Source organism: Chrysochloris asiatica, unplaced genomic scaffold, assembly GCF_000296735.1.
Source record: "Chrysochloris asiatica unplaced genomic scaffold, ChrAsi1.0 scaffold00052, whole genome shotgun sequence".
Classification (NCBI taxonomy): Eukaryota; Metazoa; Chordata; class Mammalia; order Afrosoricida; family Chrysochloridae; genus Chrysochloris; species Chrysochloris asiatica.
The window spans coordinates 13637241-13649219 of record NW_006408570.1 but is presented as its reverse complement, the minus strand read 5'-3'; the positions used below and the strand labels follow the sequence as shown (position 1 = coordinate 13649219).

At 39.6% G+C, this 11979-nt stretch overlaps 1 protein-coding gene across 1 annotated transcript in view; it reads left to right on the top strand.

Annotated features, from left to right (window-relative positions):
• AFTPH (aftiphilin) overlaps positions 1-10127 on the top strand; it is a 55710-nt gene extending 45583 nt beyond the window's left edge. Inside the window, exon 8 of the mRNA XM_006862961.1 lies at positions 8997-10127. Within this exon, the coding sequence (XP_006863023.1) occupies positions 8997-9141 (145 nt within the window). The 3' untranslated portion in view covers positions 9142-10127. The remainder of the gene's footprint in view (positions 1-8996) is intronic.
• Positions 10128-11979: the final 1852 nt, after the last annotated feature.

The following is an 11979-nucleotide window of genomic DNA, read 5'->3' as shown; positions in this document are numbered from 1 at the left end:
TTTGTTTTGCATCTAGCGTAGTGGTTACGAATCAGGCTGCAAACCGGAAGGTCAGCAGTTCGAAACTACCAGCTGCTCCGCGGGAGAAAGATGAGGCGATCTGCTCCCGTAAAGATTTACAGCCTCGGAAACCCTATTCAGGGTCGCTATGGGTCAAAACCAACTCGACGGCACTTAACAACAACAACAACAACAATAGCTAATGAAGGAATCATGGTGTGCTGTGGGTTAATACAACAGACAGCTTTTTGAACTGCAAAGTCAGTGGTTCAAGTTCACCAGCTGCACTTCAGAAACCCTATACAGGGTCCCTATGGGTCAGAACTGACTCAATGGCACTTAACGACAACAACAATGGCTAATGAAAGGAGCTCTGGTAGCGTAGTGATTACAAATCAGGCTGCTAACCTCAATGTCAGCAGTTCGAAACTACCAGCTGTTCCATGGGAAAAAGATGAGGCTTTCTGCTCCAGTAAAGATTTACTGCTATAACTGACTCCACAGCATACCACCACCACCACCATCATCACCAATGGCTAAGAATGGAGTCTTGGTATGGCACTATAGGATAAACATTGGACCACACAGTCAGTTTGAACCACAAGGTCAGCAGTTGAAACTCACCAGCCACTCCCTGGGAACTCTATATAGGGTCTCTACAAGTCGGAACCGATTCGATAGCACTTAACATCACACACACAGTGGCTAATGTTCGTGACCATGTCTTCATATTTGTTGACCATCTGAATGCCTTCTTTGGTGAAGTATCTATTCATGTTCTCTGCCCATTTTTTAATTGGATGTTTTATCTTGCTGAAGTGTTGAAAGATTGAAATTTTAGAGTGTAGTCCTTTTATTGATATGTGATTGTCAAAAATGTATTCCCAGGCTATGGGTTCTCTTTTTCCTCTTTCAATACAATCCTTTGATGTACATCAGTATATGATTTTTAGGAGCTCCCAGTCATCTATTTTTGTCTTCTGCTGTTTCTGTGTTTTCAGTTATGTGTGATAATGTATTTATTGCCATGTATCAGAGCCCCTCTGCTTGTCCCTGTTTTTGTTTTTTTAATTGATGATCTTTATAGTCCTAGCTTTTACATTTAGATCTTTTATCCACATTGAGTTCGTTTTTGTGTATGATGTAAGGTAAGACTTGTATCATTCTTCTGCCAATGGATTTCCAGTTTTGTCAGCACCATTGGTTGAAGAGACTGTCTTTTCCCCATTTGGCTTTTGTCAAAGATCGACTGACCATAGGTAGAAGGATTTACTTCTAGGTTCCCAGTTTCTGTTCATTGACCTCTGAGTGTTGTGACTGTTTTGACCACTGTGACTGTGTAGTAATTTTGAGATCAGAAAGTGAGAGGGTCTCCTACTTTGCTTAGTTATCTGGGGTCGCTTTCCTGGCCATGTAGCATTAGTGATTAGTCTTTCCATTTCTTTAAAGAATGATAATTGCATTTTATCTGTAGATTGCTTTAGGTAGTATTGACATTTTTACAGTGTCAAGTCTTACTGTCCACAAACCTGGTATATTCTTCCATTTTTGTAGATGTATTATGGTTTCTTGTCATACTGTTTTGTAGTTTTCTTTGTATAGGTCTAAGTAGTTCATATTTATGTGGCTTTTGTAAATAGTGTTCAAGCCACATTCAGACAAGGATGTGGAATGAGGGACATCATTGCTGATGTCAGGTGGATCTTGGCTGACAGTAGAAAGTACCAGAAAGATGTTTACCTGTGCTTTATTGACTATTGATGTTGTTAAGTGCTGTCCAGTCAGTTCCAACTCATAACAACTGTGTATAGGGTTTCCAAGGAGTGGTTGGTGACTTTGAACCAGCAACTTTACAGTTTTAGGAGCTCCCAGTCATCTATTTTTGTCTTTTGCTGTTTCTGTGTTTTCACTTATGTGTGATAATGTATTTATTGTCATGTATCAGAGCCCCTCTGCTTGTCCCAGTGCTTATCCTACATCACCACACCAGAACTATGCAAAGGCATAGTATGGATAATGACAAGCTATGTATAACATTACAAAGAATGGATATTCTAGAACACATAGTTGTGCTCATGAGGAACCTGTGCATAGATCAAGAGGTAGTCATTTAACAGAACAAGGGGACACTGAATGGTTTAAAGTCTGGAAAGATGTGTGCCAGGGTTGTGTTCTTTCACCATTGCTCATTCAGTCTGCATGCTGAGCAGATGATGCAAAAAGCTGGATTATATGAAGAAAAAAAAAATGTGGCATCAGAATTGGAGGAAGATTCATTAACAACCTGTGATATGCAGTTGATACAACCTTGTTTGCTAAAAGCAAAGAGAACTTAAAATATTGATAAAGATCACAGACCACAGCCTTTAGTATAGATTACACCTCATTGTAAAGAAAACAAAAATTCTCACAACTGGACCAATAAATAACATGATAAATGGAGAAAAAAATTGAAATTGTCAAAAGACTTCATTTTTCCTATGTTTCCAAGGGAATAAAGGAGCCCTTGTAGCATAGTGGGTTATGAGTTGGGCTGCTAACTGCAAGGTCAGCAGTTCAAATCCACCTGTCACTCCAAGGAAGGAAAATTAGTCTTTCTGGTCCCATAAAGATTTATAGCCTCAGAAACCCTACACAGGGTCACTATAAGTCAGAATCAGTTGACAGTATACATTCCATGGGCAAACTACTGAATGATGCAGGAAACATCCAAAGAAGATGGAAGGAATGGAATACACAGAAGCACTATACCAGAAAAAACTGGTCAATGTTCAGCCATGTCAAGATGATCAAGAGCCAGTAGTATTGAAGGAAGAAATCCAAGCAGCACTAAAGGTATTAGCAAAAAACCAAGCCCCCAGGAATTGATAGAATACCAGCTGAAATGTTTTAACTAACTGATGCAGCTCTAAAGGTGCTCTCTCATCTATGCCAAGAAATTTGGACAACAGTTACCTGGCCAACTGATTGGAAAACACCCATAGTTGTACCCATTCCAAAGAGAGGAGACCCAATGTAATACACAAATCAATAATCACTAACATCACACGTAAGTACAGTTTTTTGGGTACTAATTTGGAAGCAGTTGCAGCAGTACATGGACAGAGAGATGCCAGAAATTCAAGTCAGATTCAGAAGAGGATTTGGAATGAGGATTATCATTGCTGTTGTCAGATGCATCTTGGCTGAAAGCAGATAAATGCAAGAAAGATGTTTACTTGTGCTTTATTGACTATACAAGGACATTTGATTGTATGGATCATAATAAACTACAGATAATATTGCAGAGAATGGGAATCCCAGAACAATTTAATTAATTGTGCTCATGAGGAACCTGTATCTAGACCAAGAGGCAGTCATTTGAACAGAACAAGGAAACACTAAATGGTTTAAAATCAGACGAAGTTTGCACCAGGGCTATATGCTTACACCATATTTATTCAGCCTGCATGGCAACCAGATAATCCAAGAAGCTTGATTATGTGAAGAAGAATGTGGCATCAGGATTGGAGAAGACCATTAACAGCCTGTGATTTACACATGACGTAACCTTGCTTGCTTAAAGTGAAGAGAACTTGAAATACTTAACTGATGATGATCCAAGATAGCAGACTTGAGTATGGGCTGTACCTCAATGTAAAGAAAACAGAAATCCTCACAACAACCAATAGATGACATCATGATAAACGGAGAAAAGATTGAAATTATTCATTTTGCTTGGATCCTCCACAATCAGCGTTCATGGAAGCAGCAGTCAATAAATCACATGGTGAGTTACTGCATGAGACAGGTCTGCTGCACAAGACCTCTTTGAAGTGTTACAGAGCAGAGATGTCACATTGACGACTAATGTATGCCTGACACAAGCCCTGATATTTTCATGATATTTCAGTTGCCTAATATTCATGAAATACGCAGGTAAAAGAGCTGAATAGAAAAATTCAAAGGGCAACTCGAGAAAATGAACTTAAGCATTATAATGAACTGTGCAAAAATCTGGCAATAGAAAACCAAAAGGGAAGAATACACTCAACATTTCTAAAGATAAGGGAACAGAAAAAAAGATTCAAGCCTTGACTTGCAATGTTGAAGGCTACTATGGGAAAAAATAGTGTAGTGGTTACGAATCGGGCTGCAAGCCTCAAGATCAGCAGTTTGAAACTACCAGCTGTTTCATGGGCTAAAGATGAGGCTTTCTGCGCCCATAAAGATTTACAGCCTCAGAAACCCTGTACAGGGTCACTATGAGTCAGAACCAACTCCACGGCACATAACCACCACCATCACCATGGGAAAAATATTGACTGATGCAGAAAGCATCAAAAGAAGATGTAATATACAGAGTCACTGTACCAAAAAGAAATGGATGGTCTATGTCCAACCATTTCAAGAGTTAGCATATGATCAAAGGCCAGTGATACTGAAGGAAGAGGTCCAAGGTGCAATGAAGGCACTGACAAAGAACAAGACACCAGCAATTGATAGAATACAAATTGAAATATTTCAACAAACTGAGACAGCACTGGAGGTATTCACTCATCTATGCCAAGAAATTTGGAACACAGCTACCTGGCCAACTGAAGGGAAGAGATCCCTATTTGTGACCATTCCAAAGAGAGGTGACACAACAGAATGAGAAAATCATCAGACAATATTATTAATACTGCATGCAAGTAAAATTTTGCTAAACATTATCCAAAAACAGCTGCAGCAGTTCCAAGGAAGCTTCCAGAGGTTCAGGTCAGATTCAGAAGAGGACTTAAAACGAGGAATGTCACTGCTAACATCAGATGGATCTTGACTGAAAGCAGAGAATACCAGAAAGATATTTCCCTGTGCTTTATTGACTACACAAATGCTTTCTATTATGTGGATCATGACAAGCTATGAACAACATTGCAGAGAATGAGTATTCCAGAACATTTGATTGTGCTCATGAGGAACCTGTACATAGATCCAAGAGACAGTTGTTCAAAAAGAACAAGGGAACACTGAATGATTTAAAATTAAGAAGGTGTGTACCATGGTTGTATACTTTTTCCATATTTATTCAGTCTGTATACTGAGCAAATAACCTGAGAAACTGAATTATATGAAGAAAAATGTTGCATTAGGATTGGAGGAAGACTCATTAACAACCTGTGATATGTAGATTATATAGCCTTGCTTGCTGAAAGGGAAGAGGACTTAAAATACTGATAAGATCAAAAACCCCACAGCCTTTGGTATGGGTTACATCTCAATGTAAAGAAAACAAAAATCCTCACCACTGGACCAATTAACAACATCAATATAAATGGTACAAAACTTGAAATTGTCAAAGACTTCATTTTGCTGGAATCAACCATCAACACTCATGGAAGCAGCAGTCAAGAAATCAAACGGCATATTGCAGTGTCAGTTTGGGGACTAAGGTGCTCCTGACCCAAGCCATGGTATTTTCAGTAACATTATATGCATGTGAAAGTTGGACACTGAATAAAGAAAACTGTAGAAGAACTGATGCATTTGTGTTGTGGTGTAGGAGGAGAATATGAAAAGTACCATGGACTGCCAAAAGAGCAAACAAAAATCTATGTTAGAAGAAGTACAGTTAGAATGCTTCTTAGAACCCAGATGGCCAGACGTCATCTCTGATACTTCAAACATATTACAGGAGGGACCAGTCCCTGGAGAAGGATATCATGTTTGCTAAAATGGAGGGTCAGTTAAAATGAGGAAGACCCCCAACAAGGTGGATTGACACAGTGACAGCAGAATGGGCTCAAGTGTAGCAATGATTTTGAGGATGGCGGAGAACTGGGCAGTGTTTCTTTCTGTTGTGCTCTGTGACTATTAGTACATACTAACCCGACAGCATGTAGCAACTAACAATACACATGTGAAAATTGGACACTGAATAAGGAAAACCATACATAAAAGAATCTGTGTGTTTGAATTATGGTATTGGCAAAGAATATTGCAAAAGCCCATGTACTACAAGAAGAACAAACAAATCTGTCTTGGATTAAGTGCAGCCAGAATGTTTCTTAGAATACAGGATATCAAGAGTTCATCTCTCATTCTTTGGACTTGTTGTTGGGAGGGATCAGTGTCTAGAGAAGGACATCATGCTTGAAGGAAGACTCCCAACGACATAGATTGACACAGTGGCAGCAACAATGGGCTAAAACATAACAATCGTGAGGCTGGTGCAGAAACAGAGTGTTTTGTTCTGCTGTGCATAAGGTGGCTATGAGTCAGAACCGACTCAATTGCACCTGACAAGTGCAACATTTATATGAGATTTTATTTATTATTGCTTACAGTTGTTGTTGGGTGCCATTGAGTCAGTACCGACCCATAGGAACTTTACACACAGCAGAGCGAAACACTTCCCGATCCTGGGCCAACCTCACTACTGTTGCCACACTTGAATCCATCGATGCTGCCATTTGGCCAATCCATCTCGTTGGGGGTCTTCCTCTTTTTCTCTGACGCTCCACCTTACCAAACATGATATCCTTCTCCAGTGACTGGTCCCTCCTGACAATATGTCTGAAGTATGAGAGACGAAGTTTGGCCATCTTGGCCTCCAAGGAGTACTCTGCCTGTACTTCTTCCAGAACAGATCTATTTGTACTTTTGGCAGCCCATGGCATCCAACACCATAACTCAAAAGCATCTCAATTCTTCCTTATTCACTGTCCAGCTTAAGGTATATTGAAGAATGTTACAAAATGCAAACCAAAAATTTAAATGATAATATTGTACTCTTAGTCCTCAGATAACTATTAGAATTCCTCAGTACATATCCTTACAGATCTTTTTCTATGTAAATATATACATACATGAGTCATGGTGTGCCGTCAGACTGCAAAGTCTTTTGAACTGTAAGGTGGGTGGCTTAAGCTCACCAGCTGCTCCTTGGAAACCCTATGCAGGGTCACTGTGGGTCGGAATCAACTCAACAGCACTTAACAATTTATTTTTTAACCAAAAATGAGATTTTATAGTTCATACTGAACTGAAACCACTCTTGCTGTCAGTGGTCTCCATCTGTCAATTTCAGGAAATTGTCATTTTATCTAATATCCAGACTGTCTATATTCACATTTCCCCAGCAATGTCCTTCCCTCTGGTTTGCCCAAACCAATATTCAGCCCAGAACTATTGCTCCTAGATGTTATGACTCTTCAGTTTCTTACCATTGAGCAGAACTCCTCTCATCCCATTTGTGTGTGTGATTTTCTGTTTGTGTTCTATTTAGTACCACTAGCTTTGTTAAAGACATCAGGCCAGTAGTACTACAGAATGTCTCAACCCCTGGATTTGTCTACTAATGTTTCTCTATTCCCCTTATTTCCTTTTAACTGAAAATTATGACGAAAGGCTTGATAGATTCAGGGTAAACATTTTTAGCTCACATACGCCTGTGGTATTATGTCACATCAGAAGGCACAGAACATCTGGCTGACTGCATCACTAGTGATGCTAAATGTGACTTGGTGAGAGGCTGACTGTTTCCAATATACAACACCCATTTTCGCCTCAGACTAGAATGTTATCTACACGGTTCTACTCAGGAATGATGCACATACCCAGTTCCTCAACAAACATCCACCCAGTAATTCTGTCACGGCTTAAGGCGCAACTTTAAAATGTAGACTGTAACCAGTTTTGTATTGCTATTCCATTCTTCCAAGACATCCTAGAACCAAACTCATTCCTGAGTGATCTGCTGTAGTTTTCAGCTGTCTGAGCTTGTCTCCTGAGAGGAGAACTTTGGTTTTAAAGCTCTAATGTTGGATTTTTCAGTCATTCTATGAAATCTTTTTATTTCAGCTTGGGCTCAAAGTAAAAACTCTTAAGTATAAAATAAAGGTGGCTTCACCTCTGACTTACTTGCCTCCCATCCGAAGGACAGAGAAAATAATTTGAGTGGAAGAAATAACTTGTGTTCCATCTGTTAGAGCCCCAGCTATCCTTAAGCACAAAAGAGAATAAGGCTTTTTCATGAAAGAGAATAGGGCTTCTTACAGTCAACAGTTTAAAATGAGCTTAGGTCTACAATGAATAGCTATATGACATTAACTATTCCTTCAAGGTATTTCATATCCTGGTGGCGCAACGGCTTTGATTACAATTGTGTGTGACCCACACTCACTACCTTAGAAGACCTAGATGTTTACTAGACACTAAACTGCTCACTTGTGTCTGGGAACAGTGTAGTCAAATGCTCATCATCAACAAACACCTTAGCATTTAGAAATGTCCCCTCCCTGAGTTCTTCCTCGCCTGTGTACAGCCTCAACACCAGTGAGTGTTTCTGCTTTTGGACCACCATCTGTGTCCCAGCAGGGCAAAGACCAGGTGTTTTTAAGCTGAGGACTTTCTCTTCTGGAATTCCCCTCGCCTAGGGATCAAGAAAGCCTGATGAAGTGGTTTGCAAGGCCTTGTGCCAAACATGCTTTTTTTTTATATTGAGGTCGTTTGAGTGAGGATGGGAAGAAGAGGAGCTCCAGGTAAGCAAAGTATTTTTAGGCCTTCAGCACTGAGTTTCTGCTTTTTGTTGTTGTTAAATGTTGCTTAGTTGGTTCCGACTCACATTGACCCTGTATAGGGTTTCTAAGGAACAGCTGGTGGATTTAAACTGCCAGCCTTTTGGTTCACAGTCCAATGCAGATCCTACAGCACCACACAAGAGTCCATACACTTCTGCTTAGTGGTGTCTTATAATCATGCCTGAATGACGGCTTCTAGCCTTAAGTAAAGCTGTAAGCTTTGCCAGGATACATGTTTATATTGCCTGCGCCTACCTTTAGTGAATATTCAGCAATTGGGCTCATGAGAGATTTGGCATCTGGAACAGGAAGCATATACAAAAGTATTACAAGGTTGAGGAACTAGTGGAGGAAAAGGTACTCAGGTCCCCATAGATTAGAGAGTAGATGTTTTCCCATTTGACCTATACAAAGTCCCTTTAACAAAATGTTTCCTTTTTTCTTTGTCAATAGAAAACCTAAAAGAGAAGAGCATTTAAGTGAAGAAGCCATCAAGGTGATCAGCAGCCTTCCTGACTTAACCTTCATGCATGCCAAGGTGCTGATGTTCCCAGCCACATTAACACCATCTTCCAGCTCCCAAGAGAAAACAGACTGAGAGCTGATTGAATTGGGCAATTTCAATTGGTTTTCCTTTCTTCCATCCCTCCCTACCATCAAAAGCATATGTGTGCTCTCATTTAAAAAAAATTTAAAAAAAAGGTTCAAGTTCAGCTGATTGTTGGTAAGCCGCACTAGAAAGGTATACATAGTAATGTATATTTATTTACATACTGAAGTCCTAAATTTATATTAGAAAAAAAATGTAAATAATCAGGGGTAAACATTTTTGAAGATTGATTCTTTTTTGTGTTGCTGGGGTGTATACATTTATGTCTTTGTGAAATACACTGGTGGTGTCCTTCTGACAAAACTTTTGAATGAAATAAAAAAAAATTAAAAACTCAAATTTCCACTGTCTGTGAAATCCCCTTCAGTCTTTTCAGACTACATTGAGTGTCCTATTGATTTTTTTTCACATCATCTGTTGGATTTCTTGCTTTCATAAGTTCTAAAGTCCCTGTTTAAATTTTTTTCTTTTTAATATTGTGTGTAGTGGGTTTGTTTCAGATCTGGCTTTGGGGGCTCTTTTTTAATCTTTCAATCTGGCATATTGCTGCTTGACATTTTATAAGGGACTTTCATCGATTGCTCTTTGGTTTAGGATATGGATCACTGTCAGAACTTGATTGGAGGGGTTTAAAGAGATTGTGTCAGTTTTAAATTAGTTTGATTTGGAGAAGGACCAAATTATATGAATGTCTTACAATGAAAATCTCTCTGTTCTTGATTTTTTGTTGCTCTATTGTATCATTATTTTTTTGAGGATTTTGCACAGTGTAAATGACATAATCATAGATTGCTATGGTTTAGGCTGTACATAGAGTAAAAACTATGGGTTTTAAATGTTTGGGGAAATTCCTATGGAAAAAAGAGAGACATGTAAAAGAACCTCTAACAAGGTTAATGTGCATGCCAAGGTCTTTGGAGAGTTAAGTGTGTAAATTTCCTTTTAGCTTACACAAAAATAAAATAATTTAAAAGAAATTTAGCCTGGTGTTGTTATTTGGTTACTTGAGGAAAAAACTTAAGGAGTTTTGGAAGTGAGGTTCGAAGTTTTAATCTGTTTCAGTCTTGAAGAAATCCTTTGGTAGGTGTCTTACTTATCTCGGGCTATCACAGAAATAAAGTAAGGGAATAGCTTTAACAAACAGATTTCTTCTCTCACACTTGAGGAGGCTAAAGGCCCAAATGCAGAGCACCAACTGTGGTACGAGGTTTCCTCTCCTTTCAGCATCTGTAGGCCCGCCCAGCATTCTCTGGAGATCTCCAAGTGTCCTGGCATCAGTCTTTCCCTGGTCTAGAAGCTTCACAGCGCAGCAGCCCCAGGTCCAAAGGACACACGCTCCTGGCTTTTCTTTCTTGATAGCATTAGGGCCTGTCTCTCTTCTCACTTCTCTTTTTTAGACTAACTCTTTTAAAAGGTGTTACATGCCATACCCCTGGGAATCTCCCTTTCATGCATCAAAGTGTATTTCACCCTAAATCTGCTTAATGGTTTACCACACCAGATCACATCATGGAGAACCATCACATAACTGCTGAAACACTGAGCAGGATGGCTGAGCCAAGCTGACACACAGTGTGTATGCATTGGGGGAGGGTTACATATCACAATTAAATCCGTGACAGGGTTTCCATTTTGTTGAACACAGAATTAGAATCTGACCCATAAGCATTAGATTAGTACTTTTAGTTGCTGAACTGTTTTTCGATGTAGAACATGATGTTAAGTGCCATGAATTCCATTTCTACTCATAGCAACCCTGATAGCATTTCCAAAGAGCAGCTAGTGAGTTTGAACTGCCAATCTTTCAGTTAACAATCCAGTGCCTATCCTACCATGCCACACCAGGACTCTGTAAGCGTAATGTTATTAAGTGCCGACGAGTCGATTCTAACTCATAGCAACCCTGTATAAGGTCTCTGAGGAGTGGCAAGTGGATTTGAACCAATAACAGTGCTGTTACCAGGCAAATGCTTATCCTAAAGTGTCACACCAGGACTCTGTAAACCATAATAGCATACACAAAAGAAATTCCGGCAACTCATTATATAGCACATCTTCATTAGAATATTGGCAAGGTAAGTAGTTAAATAAGCATTTATAGTGATTTTTTTTTTTTTTTTTACTGTGAAAATACATAGGTGTGAGAGAGAACAAACAAGATGGTGGACCAGGTGGAAGTGCAGTATAAGGAGCTCCATCAGCAACAACAGAATACAGAACCGAGCAGGCTCAGGGGATGGTCCCATAACTCTGAACCACATATAAAGGAATGTTTAGAAGGTTGGAAGGCTTACAACTAGGGGAATTTGTAGCAGAAGCAAAAAATCCATTGCTTTCTAATTCAAGACGCTCAGCTGCTCCAGGAGCCACCATCTTGGGTAAGACCAAGCAGGGGAAGATCAGAGCAGCCACAGATGCCTGACAGAACCACAGAGATAAAGGTGTGGATATTCTTTTGTTTTGGTATCTGTTCATTGGTCCCTTGTTGTCTGTGCACCTCCATTCTGGTGACTATAGGAGTTCCTGAGCTAGTGGACACCCCAGCTCCACCCTCGGAGGGTTCTAATATGCAGGTGCACAGCTCTTATAGAAATTTAAAGAAACAGTTTCCACTTAAAACCAAATGGCCACAGCCAGCACTGAACTGTTTATAACTAGAAAAAAGGCCTGAATGGGGATTGTGGAGCAGGACAGGTAGACTAAAAAGGAAACAGGCCGAAAATTAAATCCTAAATTATGTAAAAACGGCCAACAGTGGCATCTTGAAATATCTCAAGAAGAAGAGGGAAAAGAGAAGCCCATTTCCTGATCACATCTACCTGGAGG